The 26373-nt window shown below is 39.1% G+C and overlaps 1 protein-coding gene across 1 annotated transcript in view; it reads left to right on the forward strand.

Annotated features, from left to right (window-relative positions):
• Positions 1–13172, forward strand: part of Rngtt (RNA guanylyltransferase and 5'-phosphatase) — a 229378-nt gene extending 216206 nt beyond the window's left edge. The window contains exons 15-16 of the mRNA XM_026410973.2: positions 8821–8944; positions 10339–13172. Of these exons, the coding sequence (XP_026266758.1) occupies positions 8821–8944; positions 10339–10502 (288 nt within the window). The 3' untranslated portion in view covers positions 10503–13172. The remainder of the gene's footprint in view (positions 1–8820; positions 8945–10338) is intronic.
• The last annotated feature ends 13201 nt before the right edge of the window (positions 13173–26373 follow it).

The following is a 26373-nucleotide window of genomic DNA, read 5'->3' on the forward strand; positions in this document are numbered from 1 at the left end:
CTGTTTGATAGGCCAAATTAATATTGTCAAAATGGCCATACTACCAAAACCGTTATACAGATTTAATGCAATTCCTATTAAAATTCCAGTGACTTTCTTCATAGAACCAGAAAAAGCAACCATGAAATTCATTTGGAAAAATAAGAGAACCAGAATAGCCAAAGCAATCATTAGCGAGAAGAGTGAAGCAGGAAGCATCACAAAACTAGACCTTAAACTATTCTACAGAGCTAAAGTAACAAAAACTGCATGGTATTGGTACCAAAACAGGCATGTAGACCATGGTACAAAATAGAAGACATAAGACAAACCCACATAAATATGTTTATCTCCTATTAGGTAAAGGTGCTGAAAACATATATTGGAGAAAAAATATAGCCTATTCAACAAATGTAGCAAAATGAAATTAAATTATCCCCCACTCTGCATAAAAATCAACTCAAAGTGATTCAAAGTCTTGAGACACTAGAACAGAGACCCTGTCCCTAATAAAAGAGAAAGTAGGCCCAAATCTTCATCATGTTGGCTTAGGACATGACTTCCTTAACAAGACTCCTAAAGTGCAAGAAGTAAAATAAAAAATCAATAAATGGGATGGATTCAAACTAAAAAGCTTCTTCTCAGCAAAGGAAACAGTAATGTGATGAGAGAACCTACAGACTGGGGAAAAAAATCTTTACCACACATATGTCAGAGAGAGCACTAATCATCAGGATATATAAAGAACTCAAAAAACTTAACACCAAAAAAACCCAAACAACCCAGTCAATAAATGGACTAAGGAACTCAACAGACACTTCACAGGAGAAGAAATTCAGTTGATCAACAAACATATGAATACATGTTCAACATCTCCAGCAATTACAGAAATACAAATCAAAACTACTCTTAATATTTCATCTCACTCCAGTCAGAAGGGCAGCTATTAAGAACACAAACAACAAACAGTAAGTGTTGGTGAGGATGTGGGGGGAAAGGCACACTCTTACATTGCTGGTGGGACTGCAAATTGGTGCAACCAATCTGGAGATTCCCTAGAAAACCTGGAATGGAACCACCATTTGATCCAGCTATCCCTCTCCTCATTCTATACCCAAAGGACTTAAAAACAGCACACTACAGTGATGCAGCCACATCATTTAATATTGTCAAAATGACCATACTACCAAAACCATTATTCAGATTTAATGCAATAAAAAAGCATCTCAGTTCATAATAGCTAAACTATGGAACCAACCTTGATGCCCTTCAACAGATGAATGGATAAAGAAAATTTGGTGTATATATATACACACAATGGAATATTACCGAGCTATAAAGAAGAATGAAATCATGACATTTGCAGGTAAATGGATGGAACTAGAGGAATATCATGCTAAGTGAAATAAGCCAATCCCCCAAAACCAGAAGCCAAATACTTTCTCTTATAAATGGGTGCTGATCCATAGTGGGGCCTGGTAGTAGGGTGGGTGTTAGGGAAGAATGAAGGAACTTTGGTTTGTGTAGAAGGGAGTGAATATATGAGGCTATAGGGATGGGAAGGATGGTAGAATGAAACAGACATTATTACCCTCTATACATGTATGATTACAGTACTGGAGTGATTCTGCACCATGTACAGCCAGAGGAATGAAAAGTTGTACTCCATTTATGTACAATATGTCAAAGTGCATTCTACTGTAAAATTAATTAATTATATTATTATTAATTTATTAATATTATTAATATATTAAAATTAAAAGGTAAGTTTTGTCAAGTATTTTACTTCCTCTACTCAATGGATTCATTTTCTAAAAGTAACAGCATAATTACCCTACTATTATGTATTGTTTTTTGTATTAATGTATTATATATCTAATAATTCAGTCTTCTGCTGTTTATATCACTCCTACATCACAAAGAAAACCTTTATCATTCTTTTTTTTCTGATTTGTTGTTTTATTTTCTCTGCCTTCATGAGCACTTAGTAATGAAGTTATTTATGTGAAAACAAGATTTTTGAGTTGATTTCTTGAGGTATATTTTTAAAAATATACCCTTCATCACACTGTCTACTTTTTGAATGACCAAAAAGTAAAATTATAACTTCAGGAAAGGAAAAAATTGCCAACTTAATTTGACTCCTGACAGCAAGTCATAAAAGGTGGGCAAAAATGTCTAAGTATAAACCTATATTGACATCTCATTTATTCACCACCATCACACACTTTTCCTCTTTCTTTCCTCTCTTTTCCTTTTGCTTCCTTCCCTTCCTTTCAATAATAATTTTAAATTTGGCCAAAACCGATGGTCATAATATTTCCTTAGCATAGCCTAGACTGTTAAAGAAAATTTTGTTCTTAAAAAAATCCCTTGGAGGGCCCCACTGTAAAATAAGAAGCAAGTTTAAAAGACCCAAGAGCTAATCTAAGATTTCCCAGTGGCCAAAATTGAAACAATTTGAGCATCAAAATAAATGAAGACAGTGTTTTATTATAAGCCAAAGAATAAAATAAACATCCAGAAGTTCATATTGATATAAATAAGCAATTAAATAGGGAAGAAGGGAAAAATCTTCATTATAGAAGTCCAAATAATAAATGTACAAGGCATTGAGGAAATGGAAAATTCTGTTGGGATAGTATAGTGATATTTGCTGCATGCTGAATTGATGTATAAATTCTATAATTAATGATGGAAACTTTGAGAAACAGGTTATGTATATAGCTTTAGAGTATCTTCTCTAAGAAATTTAAGTGACCACAAATTCTTTAATACCCTTTTTATTAGGAAGTGGAGCTTAATTCCCCTCTCCTTGAACGGAGCTAGATGTTCTGACTTACAACTAATCATAGACTATGGAAAGGAAAAAAAAAAAACAGTTATTTTACAGTACAGAAACCTGGCAAGCACACTTAAACCGAGTAATCAGGGTTAACATCACCAATAATACTTTCAGATATGATAGAATGAGAAGGGTGCATCCCTCCCAACCTATAACCTTAGTCTCATCATGAGCAAACATCAGAAAATTCCCAGTTGAAGAGTGTTCTACAGAATATCCAGTGCTCTTCAAAAGAATCAAGAAGTGTTTTGAGAAACTATCGTGGATTGGGAAGAGTCTAAGGAGATGTAGCAATTAAATGCAATGTGATTTCCTCTTTTGGATCCTAGAACAGATGAAGACATTAATGGAAAAACTAATAAAATGTGTAGTACAGTTTATTATGTTGTACTAATGCTAACTTTTTTTAGAGTTGATAATATAACCTGATGTGTAAAATATAAACATTAGAGGAAGTTGGGTGAAGGAAATAAAGAAACTCTCTGTACTATCTTTACAACTTTTCTGTGTATAATTATCTCGAAATTAAAAAGAAAGAAAACCAACTCCTTGGTGGCTTTTCAGTATGCAGGTATTTGGTATTTCAAAGTGTCTTCAAAACATATTACCTTCAGAGAAACCTCCCTTCCTTTAGCCTTTGTTCAATTAAAACTAATAATAATATTCCATTATGTATATATACCACATTTTCTTTATCCATTCATCTACTAAAGGGCATCTAGGCATCTAGACAGTGTTTTATTATAAGCCAAAGAATAAAATAAACATCCAGAAGTTCATATTGTTGGTTCCACAGTTTAGCTATTGTGAATTGTGCTGCTATAAACATTGATGTGGCTGTGTCCCTGTAGTATGCTGTTTTTAGTGCTTTGGGTATAGACCCAGGAGTGGGATAGCTGGGTCAAATGGTGGTTCCATTCCAGGTTTTCTAGGGAATCTCCATACTGCTTTTCAGATTGGTTGCACCAATTTGCAGTCCCACCAGCAATGTAAGAGTGTGCCTTTCCCCCCATATCCTCACCAACACTTACTGTTGTTTGTGTTCTTAATAGATGCCCTTCTGACTGGAGTGAGATGAAATATTAAGAGTAGTTTTGGTTTGCATTTCTGTAATTGCTAGAGATGTTGAGCATTTTTCATATGATCGTGTATCTTCTTCTGAGAAGTGTCTGTTCAGTTCCTTGGCCCATTTAGTGTGGAATATTATTCAGCATTAAAGGAGAATAAAATCATGGCATTTGCAGATAAATGGATGGAGCTGGAGAATATAATGCTAAGTGAAATTAGCCAATCCCAAAAAACCAAATGCCGAATGATTTCACTGTTTTAAGGATGTTGATTCATAGTATGCTGCGGTGGGTGGGGAACGATTAAATGAACTCTAGATAGGGCAAAGGGGAAAAGGGGAGAGAGGAGAAGGAGGGGGCATAGGGGTAGGAAAGACAATAGAATGCGATGGTCATCATTACCCTAAGTACATGTGTGAAGACATGAAGGATGTGACTCCACTTTGTGTACAACCAGAGATATGAAAAAAATTGTGCTCTATATGTGTAATATGAATTTTAATGCATTCTGTTTTCATATATAACAAATTAAAATTTAAAAATTTATTAGATTTGCAAAAATTTAAGACAACAATAATAAATAATAAAAAGATGAGGTTTTGATAACGAAACTGAACTTCCATAGATCAGGGACAGTAATTCTAAAGGCTCCTATCCTACCCTAGAAATAGAAACACCTCTCTGTCTACTCTGTGCAAATCATTTCAGCCAACACCGATTGTGTGGTTTTGTGAGCAACAACAAAACAGTCTGTAAAAAAGTGGCAGAACAGAGCAACTGTGATTTTTTTTCTTTCCATTTTGGGTCTTTCATAATGTGTGTTATACTTGAACTGCTAATTAAAAATCTTCAGAGGTACTAGGTCCAGTTTCATATGACAGTCTCTTAACTCTAGATTATTGGTACATTCACATACTATAGAAGTATGTTATTCAATAAGAAGGATGCATGAAAAAGTTTTCTATATAAAATATATATATTGCTTTTTAACATCCCCCCCAAAAAAATGAAAGCGTATTAATTCAATGTAATTATGGGTACAGATAGGAAATTGTGATTTGTAAATATTTTATTATTTTTACTTTCAAGTTCTCATTAACTCAAACTAAAATAACAGTTGATTTTAGAAGGCCTAATGGACCTGGTTTAATAAATAATAATATGTAATTGAGGATAATTGTCATCATAGTAACACATTATAATATGGATACTAAAATTAAATGCCAGTCTTTCTTTTGATCTAAGTATTAGTGAAATCTATCTTTAGTTTGTGCATATATGGGAGATATTATTTTTATCAGTTAGATATATTTTACCATCTAACCAAATGAGGGCCTTTGCAGTGTACCTATCTTGGGAATATAACTGGCATGATCATTGAAGTATTGTTCTTGAACATGGAATGCAGTCAAGTTAGTAGTGGCAGATGCATGTATTTTTCAGGAAGTTCTCTTTCCCAGATTGTTAATGCTTGGCCAAACAGATACACATATAGTTAATAAATACTGCTAAGTTACTATAGTCAGATTCAGCAACGCATAATTTATAGCAATTCTGAAACTAAGAACACAAGAATGATAAGCTATATGATAAAGACTTACCATAATTGCCGCTTCGTAGAAGTACAGACTACACATTGTTGACTAGCAAGCCCATTCTTCTAAAGTAAATATTATATAATTTTCTTGACAGCTATATTCAAAATGTACCTTTTTATGTCAGCATGGTTCCTTTAGTGAATTTCCTTCTAAAGTTTTTTTATAAGCAATACTTTTAAAAGAAATTAAAGAAGATACAAATAAATGAGAAGATTTTCAGTGTTTATGGTTGAACTATCTATACTACCTAAAGCAATCTCTATTAAAATCCCAATGGTATTTTTTTTTAACAGAAGTAGAATTCATATGGAATCTAAAGGAATCCCAAATAGACTCGAGCCTCATACTTCCTTATTTTAAAACATACTACAATAGTAATTTAGATAGTGTACTTAATTACCAGCATAAAGACAGGTCACCAGTTATGCTGGCCGACTCCTGTAATACTAGCTATTTAGGAAGCCAAGGCCGGAAGATCACAAGTTTGTGGCCAGCTTTAGCAACTTAAGAGAGATCCTATCTCAAAATAAAAATTAAAAAGACTGGGGATATATAGTGGTAAAGCACTCCTGGTTCACCGCCCCCACCACCACCAAATAAAACAAAACAGTATAACAGAGAGCCCAGAAATAAACCTGTGCATAGGTGAGCCAAATGATTTTCCACAAAGGTAACAAGACAACACTGTGGGGAAGGACAGTCTCTTCAATAAATGGTGCTGGGAAAACTGAATATTTACATGCAAAAGAATGAAGTTGACTCTAACCTTATATCACATAGGAAATTAACTGAAAAATGGATTAAAAACTAAAATTTAAATCCTAAAATTATTAACTCCTAGAAAAAAAAGATACACGGGGAAACTTCAGGACATAGATTTAACAGTGATTTTTTGGTTATGGCACCAAAACTAGAAGCAGTAACATTAGAAATAGACAAAAGAGACAGTATCAAATTTAACATCCTTTGCTCATCAACAGAGTAAAACAGTGGAATAATTGTAAATCATGTCTGATAAGGTGTTAAGATCCAGAATGTGTAAGAAACTTCTGTACAACTCAACAACAGAAAACCTTGGTTAAGAAATGGGCAAAGGACTTGAATAGACATTTCTAAGAAGGTATTTAACCAGAAGCATATGAAAAAGATGCTCAGCATCATCAATCATTAGGGAAGTGTACATCAGAACCACAATGAGATATCTGACATCCATCAGGATGGCCACTATTAAAAGTATGTTGGTGAGCATGCAGAGAAGTTGGAACCCCACAATTGGTAGGAATGTAAAAGGTGCGACCGTTTTGGGAAACAGTATGAAGGTTCTGCAAAAAATTAAAAACAGAATTACTATATGATCCAGCAACCCCACTTCTGACTTTCCAAAAGAACTCAAAGCAGGATCTTGAAGAGATATTTGTGCTCCCACATTTACAGCAACATTATTCATAATGGCCAAGAAGTAGAAGGAACCCAAAAGTTCATTGACATAGTTAAAGGCAACTTGATATATACATATGATGGAATGTTATGTAGCTTTAAAGAAGAAGGAACTCCTGTCACATGCTATAACATGAATGAACCTCAAGGACATTTTGCTAAGTCAGTCAGAAAAGGACAAATACTGTGTGATTCTACTCATTTGAAGTATCTGAAGTAGTCAAAATCACAGAAGCAGAAAATAGAAAGGTCTGGGTGGAAGGGAGAATTAATGCTTAGTGGGTCCAGAGTTGCAGTGTTGTAAGATGAAAAAGCCTGAGAGATCTGTTGTGCAACAATGTGAATATACTTAGCATGACTGAACTGTATACTTGAAAACTGTTAAGATGGTACACTTTTTTTAACCAGTTTTTAGAAAGAATTGTCTCATTGCCAATTTTATATTCAATTACCAATTTTACTGATTATCTATGATGTCCCAGGCATTTTTATTTATTATTCTTGCAATGACTCAGTAAATTAGGAACTTGTTTACCCATTTTAGAAATAAGAAAATGAAGACTTTGAAGGGGTTGGAAACAAATTTCTGTTAGATCTTTCAAATAGTATAACATACATGTGGTTATCTAATTGAATGAATTGCCTAGTACTTGGCTATAAATAGTAAATCAAAAGTAAAAAGGTGGGTCCCTAGTAAAAAGTTCAGGAGAGTCTAGTCTGCCATGATGGATAGTTGAGAATAAAGATACAGGTTTGCTAAGTGGACCATTGACCATTAGTTTTTGGAGGCAGGTCTAGTTCCAGAACCATTGAAAATGTTGGACTCGTTAGATTTGTTGAAAATGCAAATAGTTCAATCAAATATAATGCTCATTAAGGGACAAGAAATACAATTTGAAAGTTTTTATGAAGATATGCACTATCTAATGTGTGAATTGAAAGCATCTTTTAAAAATTTCCTTCCCTTCATATTCCTAGGTAATAGTGAATATGTGGGTAGAAAAATGAGAGCATTTCAAATAATGCTAATGAAGTTAAATGATTGCAATCTACCATATTGTGAGGAAAAGTTGTTAGCTGTGAAAGATGAGGACAGAATTAAAATATTACCATGACTGGCATTTGATTTGAAAACTGCAAAGATAAGCTTTGGTTCCTATTTATGAAAACTGTCCTCACAGCCCAGTGGAATATCTTTTGAAAGGTTCTGTAGTTACCATGGATACTTTTTAGCTTTGATAAAGTAAGTTTTAATCCACATTCAATCATCTGAAGTGAAGAAGCCAAGAAACCCACCAACTAAAGTCAAAGTAGCTTCATCTCTATATTCATGCAAGTTTGGCAGATGAGAAGAAAGTAGCCTAAAGATTAGGTTTTTGGTTAATTATTTCTGCTTGAAAGCAAAATATTTAGGATGCACATTGCTTGGGTTTGGTTCTGCCATTTATTTTTTATGTGCAACCTTTTCTTTTTATGAAATTCTTGGATTTTGACATAGGAATTTAGATGGTGAGACCTTCCTGAAGGTTGAGGAAACCTAATCAGTATACTCAATTTCTGAAAGCCACAGACACAGACAGTATTGAAGGCTTGGTCCCCATGGTAACATATTTGCATTTGGCCCAGAAGTGGCTGCTTTCTGCTTAGCTTCTTTTAATTGCTATATATTGACAGCCGTTTTCATGACTATTTATAAAATGTCGGATAAATGAGCATGTGTACAAGGGAGTGCACACCATATCTTTAGGCTTGATTAGACATTTCAGATGACAAAGAGCTCTGCATGAAGAGTTACTGAGGTGTTTTTGGCATTTCCTAATGTGTCTGTCACATAGTGGAAGCAAAAAGCCTTTCAAATGATTTAAATATTTTCGTCAATTCTCTTTTAAAACAGGTGACAAAAGAGCTAAAACAGTATGACAACAAAATTATAGAATGCAAATTTGAGAACAACAGCTGGGTCTTCATGAGACAGAGAACAGACAAAAGTTTTCCTAATGCCTACAACACTGCCATGGGTGAGTATGACAACCTACCAGTAGTTATTACATTAAAAAAAAAAAAAAAAAAAAAAAAAAAACTAAGTTGTTAGAACCCAGATTCTTCTGTATGTGCCATTCTACTTGATGGTATATAGAGTCATTTGTACCTCACCCTTGTTGACCAGAGCAGTGTCATGTCTGGCACCCTATTTGGTTCCAGTCAGCTTTAGGTTTTCCTCTCTAAACTAGTGGGCTTGTGCCATGTGCCCAGAAGAGAGTGTAAAGGGCAGGATACTGGGCTATATACAAGTTGAATTTATCCAACAACAACAACAAAAGCCATGATAATTTCAGATCTATTCAAAACTATACAAATCATTGTTTGCCAGATGGTAAAAGACAAAATTAGCAGGGGAAAGTAATTTCCAGCTCCTAAAATAATTTTACAAACAATGGAGAACAAAGTAAATGAAAACCATTTTAAAAAACACAAAATCTGCTATGCCATCCTTCAAAGTGCTCTTTGGGTACAATCTGAATACTTTGGGGATTCAGAATAATTAAGGTTTTTTTTTTATGAGGAACAACACAAGTTAATTGAAATTTATAGGGTACACTTATTACTAGTAGCAGTTGCCCTAGATTACATTTTTTACTGGAGTTGAAAAAGGTAAAAAACAAGATTAAAGGTTAATAGAGTTGTGGACTTTAGCATGCTTAATCAATGATGATATGATAAGCTTAGAAGAAAATACAGAAATTGCTAGTTTAGGTTTTGCAGTTTAAAAGTGATTATTGTACGTTTAAGGGCTCCTGTTGCAATTAGTATCCACGTTTGGGATGAGTTCAAAAGTAGCAATGATTAAACCAGTGTCTTTTTTTCCCAAAATCAAGTAGGTAAATAAAGTGAAAGTGATTGGTACTAAATTTTGGTCATTCAAGAAAAGATGCTTGATTTATTAGACAATTTTCAAAGAGGTTATTAAAATAAAATAATATGGTCTGCCATAGGCATGGTGAGTAATGCTATGCTAAGTGTTTCAGAATGGACATCTTCCTGAGGGAAAGTTGGAAGATTGACTAAAACATCTACAGAAAAAGTGCACTACAAAGTATGGACAATAGTTCAGTGTACGGTGCTAGACTAGAATCCCATAAAAAACTGTTTGAAGGAATAGAAAACCATAGTGAAGACATGCTTATAACCCAAATACCTAAAGTTTTAGTTTAAAATTAATATTCCAGTAAAGAATCACCCCTAGGAAAGCAGTTATTTGGAGGGTGGGCAGAGGGAGGAGATTAGTTTAATCAGAAGCATGTCATCCTTTGGTAAAATGGCAGTGTTTAAACCTTTCTCACAAGCCTGTGTGTGGTGAGTCAGCTTCCCTAATTAACCCTCACATGAGATGCTTGTCTCCCTTTGTCCACAGCTGTGTGCAATAGCATATCAAACCCTGTCACCAAGGAGATGCTGTTTGAGTTCATTGACAGATGTGTGTTAGCTTCTCAAGGGCAGAAGAGAAAGCATCACCTGGACCCTGACACCGAGCTCATGCCACCACCACCTCCCAAAAGGCCACGTCCTTCAACTTAAGACCTACCTGCCTCTGACTTCAGGCTCAAGAGGAAAGATGAGTGAGAAAAAATGCTATTGCCCCATTTTTGCAGCCAGAAAAATGAAAAAACAAGTGTGACTTGATGTTGATGCACATTTGAATTAAAAAAAAAGAAAAAGGAAGGTATTGTAGCCAACCTGTATATTATTTGATGCATTTGTTTCCTCAGTGCTACAGTACCTAATGGACTTAAATATTTAATTTATATCTGGTAAACTCAGCCTTACCTTGTGTAATCTGAAGATTGAAATATCCAAAGGTTTAAATGAGATTGAAATCAATGAAAAAGAGGCCTTGTTTGTATATGGATAACTTTACCTTTAATTTATAAAGTTAGCAATCTGGAACTGTGAGTGCATAAAACTCTGTATATTTTAGAAGCTGTGTTTCAACTATGGCAAATTTTCCTCTTAAAAATATAGGCAATGGCATTAAAAGTTCTTGCTATCATTTATCATGATCCCCTACATTTCTGAAATTCCTGTATTCAGAAACAGATGACAAAGTTGTTAGGTATTGTGTATTAAACAACTTGGTCTGGCTTATATTATTTTAAGAAGTTGTTTTGGAGATGTAAAAGTAAAAAAGTAAAGCTCCATTTTTGTGACTTGCATTGCTTCTTTAACAAGTCTTTTGAGTATTTTAATCTGTTTCTATTGTTTGGAGTACAATATCAGTACAATATCCGGTGTGTCCATTCTGGCAATAGTTTTGAACTACTTACCACCAGGTCCTTTATGTATGGCTCTCCTGGGAGACTTTTCATTTTTAAATGCCAGGGCTACTTCTGCTTTACCTCAGTGGTATCAGCATGTTATAAATTACATTAAAACACACAACTCACTGTGATCTATGAAAGCGATATCAAATACAGATGATGTTGTGTTAGTTCCCTAAAATAAAATGGCCAAGGAAATGCCAGCTGACTCCTCTTATTAGAAGATAATATCAACAGAATGGAATGCTGTCACTAGAAAATCCTACACTTGTAGGAACTAAACATCAAGGAAATCAAGACATTTACTGTCAAAGCCAAAACTGTATCTATATTCTATTCTAGGGATGTTATTTCAGTGATACATCTGAATTCCAAAATGTTTACTGAGAGATAATGGGTTTAAAGGGCAGCTAATTGGTCATCTGCCATTGTTGAGAAACTGTATTCTGATTGATTTGTGAAGGAACTCTGAGAATTAGCTGATTAGAGGCTAATGTATTTATTTTTAGAGGTACATGTTTTAAATATATGTATTTAAAACAAATTTTCATGATCTAAATTTTATATATGTATATGCATATATATGTAAGTATATGCAACAGTGTATATTCTTCTACTGATACAGCCAGACATGAAAACCCAAATGAGTTACCTAGCAGGCTGAATATGTGACAGGATTTCTATATGACATAGCACAGATTAACCAAAAATGTATTTATATGCACCTGAGTTTTAATGTTTTTAAACAGTTTTCTCATGCAGTGCTTTTCTATGTGAAATACTAGAGTCATGCTTGGGCTTTTTCCTTTATTGTTCCCAAGTTATGTAATATGTAGTGTGAACTTATCCAAAATGCCATTTTAATGGTTTTTTTCCTAAAGTGCTTTTGTATGTTTGGGCGCTAAAGGGATTTAAACATCTGAATGCCACAGTGACTATTGAAAAAGGGGAAATTCTCAAGGGTCCATGTGTCTTTTACAAAGTGAATCTTAAAAAAAAAAAAAAAAAAAAAAAAAAAAGACTATGCAACTCCAAGTAGCCTGATGCCTGCTTCCCCAGGATTAGCAACTCTTCACATGGTATGTTGCTTGCTTTTGAGCCCATGCAAAAGCAAGCTTTTGCCAATGATCTTTTAGAGTTAAAATGTTTATGGTAATCATAACCTTTGAAATGAGTCATGTGAAAAGAACATCTCATTTTTAATACACCCAGATATTTTCTTTTTGCCATTGTGCATTTAGCAGGACTTAATTTTCTAAACTTATCCTTTCCTTTCTATTGAAGTACAATAGTTGGCCTTATAAGTAGATTCCATTTAGCCCCCAAACATGCTACCATTTAGAGTATCATAACAAGTCATTTAGAGAGTCAAGGGCAGAGGGGAACCTAGAAGCAGGACTTGGGACATTATGAAGGAAACCCTTCCCTTCTTAGGTCACTTCCCAATAGCTATTTTCTAAGACTGAAGTATTTTAGATAAGGATAAGAAAACTTTGCTTTTCCTGAGTTATCACATGTAAAAAGCTTTAGCTTTTTGTTTGGAAAAGGTGTGGATGACTCTACTGCCTGGATGGTTACATTTGCTTTCCGTGAAATGCTCAGAAATGTCAGAACATTCCTTCTCTAATTGTGTGTCAGTGCGCATTGTAATAAAACTACTGATTTAAAATAAGAAAGTGTTTACTTTGTTTTCACTGGTGTTGCTTTTGTGTTTCTTCTGTTATTGGTATCCGATCCTGTTCCTGTCAGCCACACCCAATGTAACGTATCTAGTTTTGCTGTACTCTAGAGATTAAAATCATGTCTTTAAAATATCTTCTATTTTTCTTCCTGAGAAACTGGTTTTTGTTATCCATATGAAACTAATTTGATTGACATGGGGATTGTATTTTTGAAAGCTAGGAGAGTTGGGGGAGGACATCTTTATATGATGTTTACATTTTTGTTTATCTACCTTACCTTAGGAGGTTACACTATGAGTATTCTATTACATTATTTTTAATGCATTTAATTCTTTTAAAATACTCAGCAATAAATAGCCCAAAGTGATGAAGTAGCAAACTACTAAATTTTTGTGTTGACTGTGCATTTTTATATGGAATTTGCCATCTTTAAATGTTTAAATGATACCACCATTTTGAACTATGCATAGAGTTCTTCCTGGCTCAAGAAACCTTGAAAATCAACAACCTCATACTCCCACATGAAAAAAACTTATGTTGTGAAGAAAGCCCTGACCCAGGGGCAGAGGGAAACCTAGAAGCCCTTGGGTCAGACCCAGAAACAAATCCAGGCTCTGCCTCTTACTGATCTAAGCTCTTTGGAGCCCTTTCCCCCTTTCTTTCAATTTGTGAAATAGCAAGGTTGAGCCAGATGATCAAAGAGAACCTTTCTAGGTCCAACCATGATTCTTGTATAAAAGCCAGTATTTTGTAAATCTCCTGTCTTAACAATTATAGCTTTTTATCAGGACTAAGTTTCCACTAAGAGCTAAACTGTCTAAGGACAGCTACTCTGTGCAGATAGGTACTCTTACTGACTTTTCAGATGAAGAACCTGAGTCTTAAGTTGTGAGCTGAAACCCAATAAGGTCTTTCTACTCCAATGGCTAAGTTTTTGTACAGTAGTCTCCTAAATGCTTCCTTTCTTATAGTCCCTGGATGGATGACCCCATCCTCCAGGCATCCCAAATTATTTAAATGGTTTCTTTGGTGCTGACAGAGTGATAGGCTTTACACACCTCTCTCTAAAAGGAAATGAAATTGAGAGCAGTAGGACCTTATTTAACTATTTAATAATATTTAAATGCGAGTGACTAAGCTACCATGAAGGGAAGTTTAATATTCTCATTAAGATGCTAAATTCCAAAGCTGTAATTAGGAAGCAATAAGTGATTAAATTACATCCTGGGCCAAAATTTTCTTGATTGGTGGCATAGTTGGCTGTCAGCTCTGACACTTTGGCAGGTCATCAGGAGCCTTGGTTTACCTGGATGTACCTGTCCCTCATCTGACTATCACTAGGTGACTACTGTGCATGATACAAGGCGGTGGTAGAGGGGACTCCAAGCTGGGGCCACCTAGTCTTCCAGATTTCATATTCCAAAACATCAGGGAATGGATCTGGGGTTGCCAACTATTTTTCCATGAAAGGCATTTCAAAAATAATTACGTTGCCATCATTTAATAAAACAAGAGAAAACTTAACACCCAAAAAAGAAAGTAGGACATATTTTAGAAGAAAGCAGAGGCTTTTACATAGAACAGAGTTTATGATAGATTCAGGGCATTGTCCTTTGCTTCTATATTTCACTCCAGGCTGGTGAAATCATTTTCAAAGACTGAGGCTGGGAATCACACAGCACAACACCACTGTTGCACAGGTGGAATTCCAGGCAGGAGCTTCTCATCATCATGGAAGTGGACATGGAAACTCAAAGCAGCAGCAGATATTGGTTCCATAACCAAAGGTCATTTCAGTAACAGAATTGCCAGAATAGATTGCCTCACAGTAGCTGATCTTAGGGGTTGATTCTCTTGTGACCCAAGGTTCATAGGTGACAACTGGAATTACCTGGATATTTAAAAATATCCCAAAAGAATGAAACTCTCAGCTGTTTGAGGCTCAGTCAGAGCATAGCCAAACAACACAGAAAAACAGAATTTGGCCTTAATAACAAATCAGACCAACAGAGTGCCACAGTTTTCATAACCTCAAAGCCAAACAGTGGCACATTAACTATAATCTCAATGACTCCTTTTTCTGATGCAGGAGGATCGCACATTTGAGATCAGCCTGGGCAACTTTTTTGAGACTCTGCCTCAAAATTCTAAAAATGTGAAACAAAAGGGCTGAGCAGGTAGCTCAGTGGATTCAGTCCCCACTACTACAAACAATAAAACAAAACTCAGAACCTTGTCCACAATCTATTTTCCTTAGTGCTGTGCCCAACCTGCACACCTAGGTTTGCTTTCAGGCCTGTCCTGCATCCTCTGATGAGCCCAGGAGCCTTCACACATGGCCATGGTGCTGCTTCTATGGGCAGTCCCCCAATTGCCTTTCATCTCAGGATCAAGGGAGCCTTCCCCCTACAGAGAGTCTGCTGAATGGCCCCTTTATACTCTTCTCCTTTGGTCTCCCCTCAGGATAAGGGCCCCTGAACATAGCACAGGGACTCATCTCTGTGACCCACAGCAGAGTTTGGCAATAGTTGTCACTTGGTAGGAAAAGGGGCAGGACATTCAAATGCTCTTTTGTGCTGTGGTCCCCCTCTTGTTAGTCATTCATAAACTTAATTTTTTTTTTTTTTTGGTCACTCTAGTCTTTTTACCATAATAAAAGCACTGATAACATCTCTTGTTAAGAATTTCTTCAGAGGCCTCCTCTAACACATCTTGTATTTAATCCTGATCAGAAGTGTCTTGTCTGTTCTTGCCTTTTGCATTGAAAATGAGTGCTTCTAAGGAAAGCTTCTCAGCAGGAAGGATCTTAAGAAAGTGTCCTGGTCTCCTCACTGTGACACACTCTGAGGGAGGTGTAAGGGAAGGAGTGTTTTTAACCATGTCTTATTTTTCAATGCAGTTTCATTGAACTTGCCATACCTTAAACTAGAAGGCTTGTTCTCCCAACCTACCCGCTCTCACCCATTTTCTGATGTTTTCAAAGAGAAATCCTTTGGTAACTGCTGAGGCTTTTCAGATAGTTTGAAAAATAAATTCTAGCCCATGATCCCTTAGTATGAATCAGTGCTTTCTAGCCTTGTTTTTTTCAAGTGGGAAGGACAAGTGAAAGATCCTGTTCTTGTTGGCTACTATTGAATGCTATCTTCCAGGATCTAAAGGAATAAGAAACTTTACAGTTTCTATAGAAGTTCATCCCTTCTGAAGTCAGTCAGGGGAGCATTGTGTAGTTCCGATCTTCAGTATAAACAAGTATATTCTGTTATACATTAAAGATGAGGGCTGTAAAGACCCCCATTGGATAACACCACAACCAAAACTCATGTCTAAAAGCGTCTTGAAAATGATTGTAGGGTGAAATGGAACACTGGAAACAACTGATGCAACTGGGGTGATGCACATGGTGAGAGAGAATCTTGGCCTTGATGAATGGATGGGATAAATGGGGCAGGGAGGTACGAAGAAGGGAGTGCAGGGAAGGGGCAACGGAAGGCTCTGTCCAGAGCTGTGTGAGGGGAGTGGTTGGAAATACAGTTGACATCACTCCATTTTAAGCAGCACATTAGCCACCCTCCCTGGGCCTCTTGATCTCTCTGACAATGACCCATTTCAACGTCACTTGAAGGAGTTAATTGCATGTGTTCACCCCATGTTTCTTTCCTCTGAGTCTCTTGAACCCATTGCCACAGGCTCTTATCTCCATCAGTGCCCTCTCCAGGGCCAGATCCATCCTGTAACCAACCTGTCAGCAGTACTTCACACAGCTTCCTCTGTGTGTGTGTGTGTGTGTGTGTCTGTCTGTCTGTCTGTCTGAATGGGAAATTTCACAGGCAAGAGCAAACAATAAAATAAACTTCCATTTCCACAGAGACTGCAGTGCATATAACAGTTCTTGTTTATCTGTACACCGACTGGCTCATGGACATCTGCACAAGATTGTTTTAAAACCTGGAAGACCCTCTACACACACACCTTGTTGGACCCTGCTTGCACTTGGCCTCAGGCCACTGTGCTCTCCTGGTTCTTTGCTTCTCCCTCCAACTGCTCTGTCTCAGTCTCCCTTGCTGACCACCCTCCACCTTCTCACCTCCACTCAGTGCCCAGGCTCTGTCCACCAACCTCCGTGCACACTCCATGTGAACTCTGCTCCACTCTGAACATGAGCACTACCCAGACACGAGCCATTTCCAAGTTCATTTCCAGCCCCATCTCACTCTCGAATGCTAAACTTGAACATCCAAGTGACAGCTTGACATCTTCCCTTGGATGCCTAATAGTCACCTCAAGCTGAATGCACCCAAAACTGAGCCCTCCTCCTATATAGACTTCCTTTCTTCCCACAATCTCCTTAAAGCTCAGTTGATGACAAGTGCATTTTTCAGCTGCTTCTGAATCATCCTTGACTCTTTCCTTTCTCTCACATTTTATGTCCAATCCATCATCAAATGTTGTCAGCACTACCTTCAAAATGAACTTGACAACTCCTCACTCTCTACAGCAACTCTCATCTCATCTGTTGCCTAGACTAGCACAATATCCCCTTAACTGCTACCCCAGTTTCCACTCTTGTATCCCCCCTCCTCATCCATTGTCCACCGTGCTGTCAGTGTAATATTTTTTAAAACATGTCACTCCATTCCTCAAAACCTTCCAAAATGCATTCCACCCTATTTAGAATAAAGTCCTAACTGCATACATACTTCAGTCCACGAGGCCCTCCATTATCACCTGGCTTCAGCCTCCGCTCTGATCTCATCTGCCATCCTCCCCCTCGTTCATTCTTCTCATTCACACTGGCTCCTTTGCTTTCTCCAACTTGACAAGCAAGCTCTCCGGTCCCTGGAATGCTCTTACCAGAATTCCACATAGGTCTCCTCCCTTTATTCAACCCTCTTGTTATCTTGTTCTCCTTCATCACAAGGCATTTTCAGACCCTCCTGTCTAAACTACCAATTCCATTCCTTCGACTCTTTTATTCTGCTTCATTTTTCTACAAGCATGCCTGATCTGGCAAGTGTGTTTACTTGTTTGCCTTTATTACTCCATTCTAGAATAAGTTCTATGTGAATTAAGAATTTTATTTCATCCATTGCTATATTTCCATTACCTGAGCCAGTCTGGTACAAAATAAATATTTCTTGAATCTACACATGAAGTAGGGCTACATGGATAGGCAGGGGACAGATTAAGAGATTAGGCTAAATGTGATCAATAATAAGGAGTTATTGAAAGCTTTCAAACAAATTCACTTTGTGAGAGTAATCCAGTAATAATCTAAGGAGCAGAAGGAAGAAAAACAGGTGAAGGCCTGTGTGGAAGTGATGGCATCATCCAGGGGAGAGTCAAAACTGGATATCAGGTGGCATCAACAGAAATAGAAGACAAAGAGTGACAAGCATTCAGGAGGGTGAATCATCAAGATCCAACAGTAAGTTGAGAAGCTGAGATGACTGTGGAGGGTTTGAGCCGAGGTGGGGCAAGGGTATGCTGGTAGAATCCCGAGGGAGAAGAAGAGCTGGCTGGGGGCTGGATGTCTAAGGGCTTCTGATGAGTGGACGTGCTGTCCCGGCTATGTGAGGTAAGGCACACTGCTGGCAAAGACTAGATATTTGCCTACAGGACAGTTTTGCTAAAATCAGTGAATAGAGGAGATGAAGTAAAAAATGGGTCAGGGACTCCCACATCCATGGATGGATGAGAAAAATTAACCAACCAAGAAAGTAAGGCATCAAGAAGTAAAGAAAGAAGCAAGAAGAGCTTTAAGAAAGTGCAGGAGTGTTTTTGTTTTGTTTTGTTTTGTTTTTTTTTAAATAAAGCCAGGCCTTGCTGTGTGGTCCAGGCCAACCTCTAACTCCTGGGCTCTTATGATCCTCCTGCCTCTGCCTTCTGAGTCACTAGAACATCATGCACATACCACGCCACAGGCTCAAGAAATGTTTTCTGCAAGAGGAGGCAGGAAAGAGTTGTGACCACTCCATTAAAGTACGGGACAGCCAAGGACTGAGAATGGGGCCTTGAATTTGGTTTGTAGGTGACAAGAAATATGGTAGGGATGGGTGAGGTCAAGAGAAAATAGGAAGAAATGGAGGTGGTGGGGCTTGGGGTTTAGCCAGTATCAACAGGTGATTAACAGATGTTCCCACAGGTAGTGGTCATGGTGGGGGAGCAGGGAGCATGCACTTTATGATGACAGGGCTGTCCAGAACTTCCCGGCCTCTGTTTCAAGACACCAATGCTTTGCCTCTAGCTCCTGACTGAGAGTACTCTGGGGTCCCTGCAGCAAAAGCACCATGACCACCTCAAGTGCACCTGGTTGTCTTACTGGTGCTCCACCAGAGACTGGTGAGGCCAGCCACAGGGTAAGACCAGCCACAGAGCATGGTGCAGCACCTCTTTTACAAGGTCCATAGAGCAGCTGAGCACACAGCCCAGAGCTTGGCTGACCAAAAGGAGGTGTCTGGGGGTCTGGCGTGGGTTCTCGGAGATGGTGCTAAGTGTCTGTCCTCTCGTGTGATGGCCCATTTTGTAGGTATTGGGAGACTGATTTTCTTAATGTTTTCATTGGTGCATTGTAACTGCATAACAGTGGGATTAATTTTGGCGTATTCATATATGCATATAACATAAATTGATCAATTTTATTCTCCATTACCTTCTCTTTCCCTCCCTTCCACCCTTTCCCTAACCCCCCTTCCTCTACCCCACTGGTCTGGGTGACTGATTTAATAATCCTTGTGCATGCAACACATTGGGGCCTCATTTTATTTATAAATAATTGCTGTAAAAATGATCCCATTGGATTAAAAATCACAAGAAATGTCAATGAGAAATGGCAAGAAATCTGTAGAAGTGAGAAAAAAATTGATTCTTTAAATATAATTGCAAACATTAACATTTTTGAATGGTTGCAAAACATGATTTTAATATTTTTATTCCAACCTGAGCAAATTTTCTCACTGATAGTGACTAACTAAGGATTTGAAGAGTGTATCATTAAACAGTTTTGATCCAACTGGGCACGGTAGCACATACCTGTAATCCAAGTGGCTTGGGAGGCTGAGACAGGAGGATCACAAGTTCAGAGCCAGCCTCAGCAACTTAACCAGGCCCTGAGCCAACTCAGTGAGACCTTGTCTCTAAATAAAATATGAAAAATGATTGGGAATATTGCTCAGTGGTTAAGCACCCATGGCTTCCATCTCTGGTACCAAAAAAAAAAAAAAAAAAAAAGTTTTGATCCGAATTTGAGGACAGCTATTTGAAACATTAGACTAGATATTAAAAAGGAATATTCATGGACGCAAGCTCAAGTTTCTCACTTAATACTCTGGAAAGGTCTTATTTCAAAGTTTCATACAAAGCTGTATCTTCCCTGGAACTTTTGTGATTTACTTTTTCTTATCACAGCTATATGACATAAAGAAAATATAATGGGCTCCTTCCCTAAGACCCATATAGATGCCCTAATTCTTTAGTTTGCCTGAGGGCACCATTCAAATATTATTTCTATGTTTTTTGTTTGTTTGTTTTGTCATCATGTGGAAAGGAAGAGGGGACATTGTCCTGATGATTTAGGATCAGAGAATAGGTGAAACAGCTTGAAAGAAAACAAACTTTACCCCAGAATGGGCTAGAAATCAAGTCAGGTCAGAAGGCAGTTGCAGTCTGGACAAATAGGAAAGAGTAAAAGGAACAAATTCTGAGATCAGAGTATATAGCTGGCTCCAAACACGCGCGCTCTCGTGCGCACACACACACACACACATACCCTGAGAGAGCAGAGAGTGGGGAATAGTGATGTGCATTTTTTATTCATCTTATGCAAGACTTGCCTTTTTTGCCCCACTCTAGGGACTTTTTGGGTTCCAAATCAAAACAAACAAAAAACCCAACTCATCTACTCTAAATAACTGAATATTCCAGAATGTAGGTATGGCTTCAAGAATGGCTTGATCAAGGAGCCACCATATCTCAACTGCTAGTGTTATTGGCTTTCTTCTCAGTCTTCCTGTGCTGTTCTTAGAATGGAAAAGAAGGAACAAGCAGAAGGTTGCCTGAATGGAAGAGGTTTGGGGAGAAGGGTGCTACTTTTTAGACCCTCATCACCTCCTGGGATCTTCCCAGAGATAAGAAAATTGGAAGACTGCTTTTAAGCTGGACCCTTAAGACCATTGGTTCCCATTTTATAGATGAGCTGGGTGAGACTCAGGAGCAGTAAGGGACTTTAACAAGGGCTCACAGCTGATTCTGTGCCCTTCTAATTCCCAGCTTATTTGGTAGTACTCCCTGCAGAAATAAAATGAAGATAAAAAAAAAATGCCTTCAATTAGGTAGACAATTTGACCTTTGAGAAAGCCAATCTCTAGTCCATAGGGGAGTGCTCTTCAAGTCTGTTGAAGGAATTGATTACATGTGTTCACCCCACAGTTTTTCCTCTGAGTCTCTTGAACCCAGTGCCACATGCTCTCATCTCCACAGGGCTGTTCCTGTCACCACCACGAGTGGCCTCTCCAGGACCAGATCCACCCTCATAGCCAACTTGTCAGTAGTACTTTACACAGCTTTTATTCTTTTGTCATGTGTGGTTTTTGTTTTTTAGTTTTTGTTTTCTCTTAATGGGAAATTTCACAGACAAAAGCAAATAATAAAATAAATTTCCAGGCAGGGATGTGGCTCAGTGGTAAAGTGTTTGTCTGGCAGGCATGAGGCCCTGGGTTCAAATCCTTAAGCACACATACCCACACAAAACAAAACAAAAAACAAAACCCCAAACCCTTCCATTTCCTCAGAGTCTGCAGTGCTCCATCTATGACAGTTCCCGTTTATCTGTACACCGACTGGCTCATGCACATCTGCATAAGATTGTTTTAAAACCTGGAAGACCCTCTACACACACACCTTGTTGGACCCTGCTTGCACTTGGCCTCAGGCCACTGTGCTCTCCTGGTTCTTTGCTCCTCCCTCCAACTGCTCTGTCTCAGTCTCCCTTGCTGACCACTCTCCACCTTCCCACCTCCACTCAGTGCCCAGGCTCTGTCCACCAACCTCCGTGCACACTCCATGTGAACTCTGCTCCACTCTGAACATGAGCACTACCCAGACACGAACCATTTCCAAGTTCATTTCCAGCCCCATCTCATTCTCGAATGCTAAACTTGAACATCCAAGTGACAGCTTGACATCTTCCCTTGGATGTCTAATAGTCATCTCAAGCTGAATGCACCCAAAACTGAGCTCTCCTCCTATAGACTTCCTTTCTTCCCACAGTCTCCTTAAACCTGACTTTGCACACTGGAGTGTGAGCTCCTGGGCCCTCCTGGAGCCCTGATGCACATGCATTCCTCCAGGGCTTGCTCAGAAGTTTATACCAGGTGAAGAGAAGACCATAGCACACACTGGTAGGTGCCTGGGGTTGCGTAACCCACAAGCACACGTCTACTTTGAAAAGTTTGATTTTGATTTCCAAAGAAGGCAAAACATCTCAGAATGAAGTTGAGCTATCTTTGGGTAGGATGCAAAACCGCCCATGGGTATATCACATCAGAAACGATGTGTGATTTCTTCCAGTCCTTCAACTCAAAAAAGACGAACAGATTTAACTGATGCATTCTAAAAATAAATAAATAAATAAAATTTGCTATGAGCTGGGAAACCAAGTATGGAAGTTTCTGGGGGGTTATTTTGGAGGGGGAGAAGTGGAAGGATGGGGAAGTAAAGGACGGTGGGGAAAGTTGTTTTCAGTGTAGAAACCAGGTTATGACAGCATTACTGCTTCAGTGATGAGTGTTTTCTACTTGGGGGGGGGGAAGGTAATGGAAGGTCACAGGAACAGGCTTGACTTGGAAAACATGTATGTGTTAAGCCTTCCCACATGACCGAGGAGACTCCTTCCTCACGAGACGGAGTCATGATGAACGTCTCCATGCTCCTTTTTATGTGTAATTTCAACAACAAAACACCTGGGACGACCCAAGTGACAGGACTCCGATTCAGAGGCAGAACAATATATGGACAGCTGGCTTGGCCCCTGCTCCTGCCCATTTCAGTGCCTTGGGGCAGGAGGTGTCCCTGTGGTCCCCACCATGAGGTCATCTGCCCTGGTGTCTGGAGATGGCAGGCATCAGCTCCTCTCTTCTTGGGGAGCACAGCTGAGCTTTCGCTTATTGTCTATCAGGGTTTTCTGGCTAGAAGCAAAATGTCCTTTGCAGGTCACGCAGGATAGAAAAGAGCAACTTATTAAATTAATTATGTTGCATAAGTAACCCTGTACCCTGTTCTTTGGAGTGAAAGTTTATTCTTTTAGTTCTCTTTGTCTTATTCAGAAGAGAGATTTAATGTGTTACTGTGGTGCACAAAATCAATGCTTTGAAATCAATGGTAATTTTTCAGGCTGTTTAAAATTATTCACATGGCTAGCTAAGCCTGCTGCTGAGAGAAAAACACAGTGCTGTTGCAGAGGAAATCTTCAAGTTTGAAACACTCCCACTGGTGTGTCTGTGTGGCTTTTCTTCTTAGAACTTGAATATTTATCCTGCAACATTCAATCTAGGCAGGGCTGGTTTAACCCTTAACCATGCTATAGAGGCTGTGTGTGTGTGTGTGTGTGTGTGTGTGTGTGTGTGTGTGTGTGTGTAGGTGAATTTTCTGTCAATTTGGCCCTCAGAAGCTTACAACTGTGAATGTGTGTCAGGGCCAAAGGTGGTGGGAGGGATGACCATTGTAAATTGCACACATGAGTAGTGGAAGTGTGAGAAATGAAGGAAACCAGTCACTGTGCAGGTTCAAGAGAGGCTGTAGGAAACCAGTTCCAGGAAGAAGGACCAAAATCATGGGCAGCCACTGTTGAGAGCTTTGAGGTGAACAAATCATGTCCCGCAGTGATGGAGCCCTCATGCAGCTCTGGGAAGCGGACGCTGGTTTGCCAGGCCTCTGTATGGCAAATGAGACATGAATGGCACAGACCTTGCTCCCACCCTCCCTGCATCTTCAGCAGGGCACAGACTGTACCATAAGACAGGCCTGGTCACCTGCCTCAGCTCTTCCAGGAGAAAGCTGACACTGGCCAGCAGCTTCCTCTGTTTCAGCTTCCTCTGTTTCATTTTTCCCTGGAAAAATGTGGCCCCAGCACTTCTGCCAACCCAGCTAGAATCTTTGGGGGGTTAGAGAGAAAAGGGTGGCAACCACATAGACAGAAAGAGCCCTGATTGCCAGAGAATTGTTCAAGGGGTAGGCAGGTATGCCTTGGTCACCAAAAATCACCACCCAGCTAGTTGGCAATAACTCACAGCATGGCGGGACATGGGCAGTGTCATCACTGACATTGTCATTAAGCATGGGCTAGACCAACACTGCTCAGAAAGAGCATCAGGGTCAAGAGACACACTTCCCAGTGATGCCCTCCAACTCAGTCTCTTCATCAGCATAGACTTCCTAGAAAAGGAGAAACTAATTTGAATGTTGGTAAAACTGGTCATTTACAATATATTCAGGGAGAAAATAATTTACACACCATGGTAAAGAATCTTCCTCTTGAAGAGACTTTTGTTGGTCAACTCCTAAGCCAGGCTCTTATCTGGAAACTATATATAAGCTCTAAAGGTTCCTGATTTCAAAGGAAATTATAGGCAGAATTTTTCTTAAATGAGAGTCCACAGCTTCTGCCTAGTTAATACTCAAAGTTGCTACAATCTAAAAAGTTTCAGAATCTAGAAACAACTTTTTGTACAATTTTGGAGTTGGAGAATCAGTGTGGAGCTGTGGTGGGCTGCTGCCACGGAGTAAGTTTTGGTCAGGAGACCCCCTCATTCTTGGCACCTAACAAGTTGCCGAACATATCTGGGCGTATTTGCAAAGATGATGGAGAAGAAATGTCAGCCCAAAGCTGACTCCCTTTTTCCAAGTGCAGTGATCAACGTACATGTGGGACAGGGTTACACTGCTGGGATGGATCCCATGCTTCTGTTAATAGAAAGTTGTAGAGAGTCCAGTATCACTGGTTTGCATCCTTGGAACCAGCCCAGTTATATCCTGGGTTTCCTGGAAGGCCCAGTCCAGAGTCAAGCTGTGCCAGGGAGTCTGTTTCAGGCTCCATCAGTCCATTTTCTGAGATGGGGTCACAAGACCCAGGCCCCTTTTCTCCCTCATTTTTGCTCTTTCTGCTCAGAAAATAGCATAACTTGCAACACTGAAGCTTCCCCCTGTTGTCAGGCATCTTTGCTGGGAATTGTATCTCAGTGCTGGGGGTGCTGCTGGGTTGTGGCATTGCACTGGATCCCCAAAGACATTAACTGGGCAAAAGCTGTGGAAAGTGGTGTCATTATGAAATCTCAGGTGAAGCATGAATGGGGAACGGATATGATTTATATAGAGGTGGCCAAGTGACTTTTCAGGAGAGCTAACTCAACTCTTCACTGGACCTTCAGGGTCACCATTTCTTTCTTTCTTTCTTTCTTTCTTTCTTTTTAAGAGAGAGAGAGAGAGAGAGAGAGAGAGAATTTTTTAATATTTATTTTTTAGTTCTCGGTGGACACAACATCATTGTACAGTGTACCATGTGCGTTGGCAAAGGAAATGCTTTATGTCATGGGGTTGTTTAAAAGACACCAGAGGGGCCTGATAGCTTAGTCAGGTCTGTTGGCCGAGTTTGGGGTAATGAAGCATTAGCTCTAGTTTTCTAGGCAGCGCTTACAACATCTTTGTTGGTATGTGGTGCTGAGGATTGAACCCAGGCCGCAATCATGCCAGGCGAGCTCACTACCGCTTGAGCCACATCTCTAGGTCACCATTTCTTTGACTTCTGGGCAAAGTACTTTTTCATGAGTTTTGGCTAACAAGCCAGATCCTGGGGCCGAGGAGCAAGAGGAGGAATTGAGAATCCAGGACCCTCCAAGAATGGTTGGGCTCCATTCCTTGCCCTCTGAACAAGAAGCTAAGGCTTCTAGAATTTGCTAGATCCACAGGGGTAAACCCTGTGTAGCACCCACATCTAAGCCTCAACTGTGAAGGCTGGTTTAATTCAGTGAATGCATCTTTCTCCTGAGTACCTCGGATGTTTCCACTTCTATTCTTTCCTCTCTTACAAAAGGGTGATGTGGGCCTGCAGAGTGACTTGTTCTCTCTACCTGGTTCCACATCAAGGAAGCGCTGCCTAGAAAACTACAGCTAATGCTTCATTACCCCAAACTCGGCCAACAGACTTGACTAAGCTATCAGGCCCCTCTGGTGTCTTTTAAACAACCCCATGACATAAAGCATTTCCTTTGCCAGCGCACATGGTACACTGTTTTATTTTTGATGATTTCGGAGATTTAAAAATGTCAAAGAAATTCTGGCTGTAAATGTCCCCACCGCGATTCTGTCATTTTGTAGAGAAAAGAAAGCGAGCATCACTGCTGCCCCTTTCAGCGTGGTCCAAGCTGCTGTGGGCCCCTCCTCCTCAGCCCCTTCCTACCA

The sequence above is a fragment of the Urocitellus parryii genome, chromosome 8 (genome assembly GCF_045843805.1).
Source record: "Urocitellus parryii isolate mUroPar1 chromosome 8, mUroPar1.hap1, whole genome shotgun sequence".
In the NCBI taxonomy this organism is placed as follows: domain Eukaryota; kingdom Metazoa; phylum Chordata; class Mammalia; order Rodentia; family Sciuridae; genus Urocitellus; species Urocitellus parryii.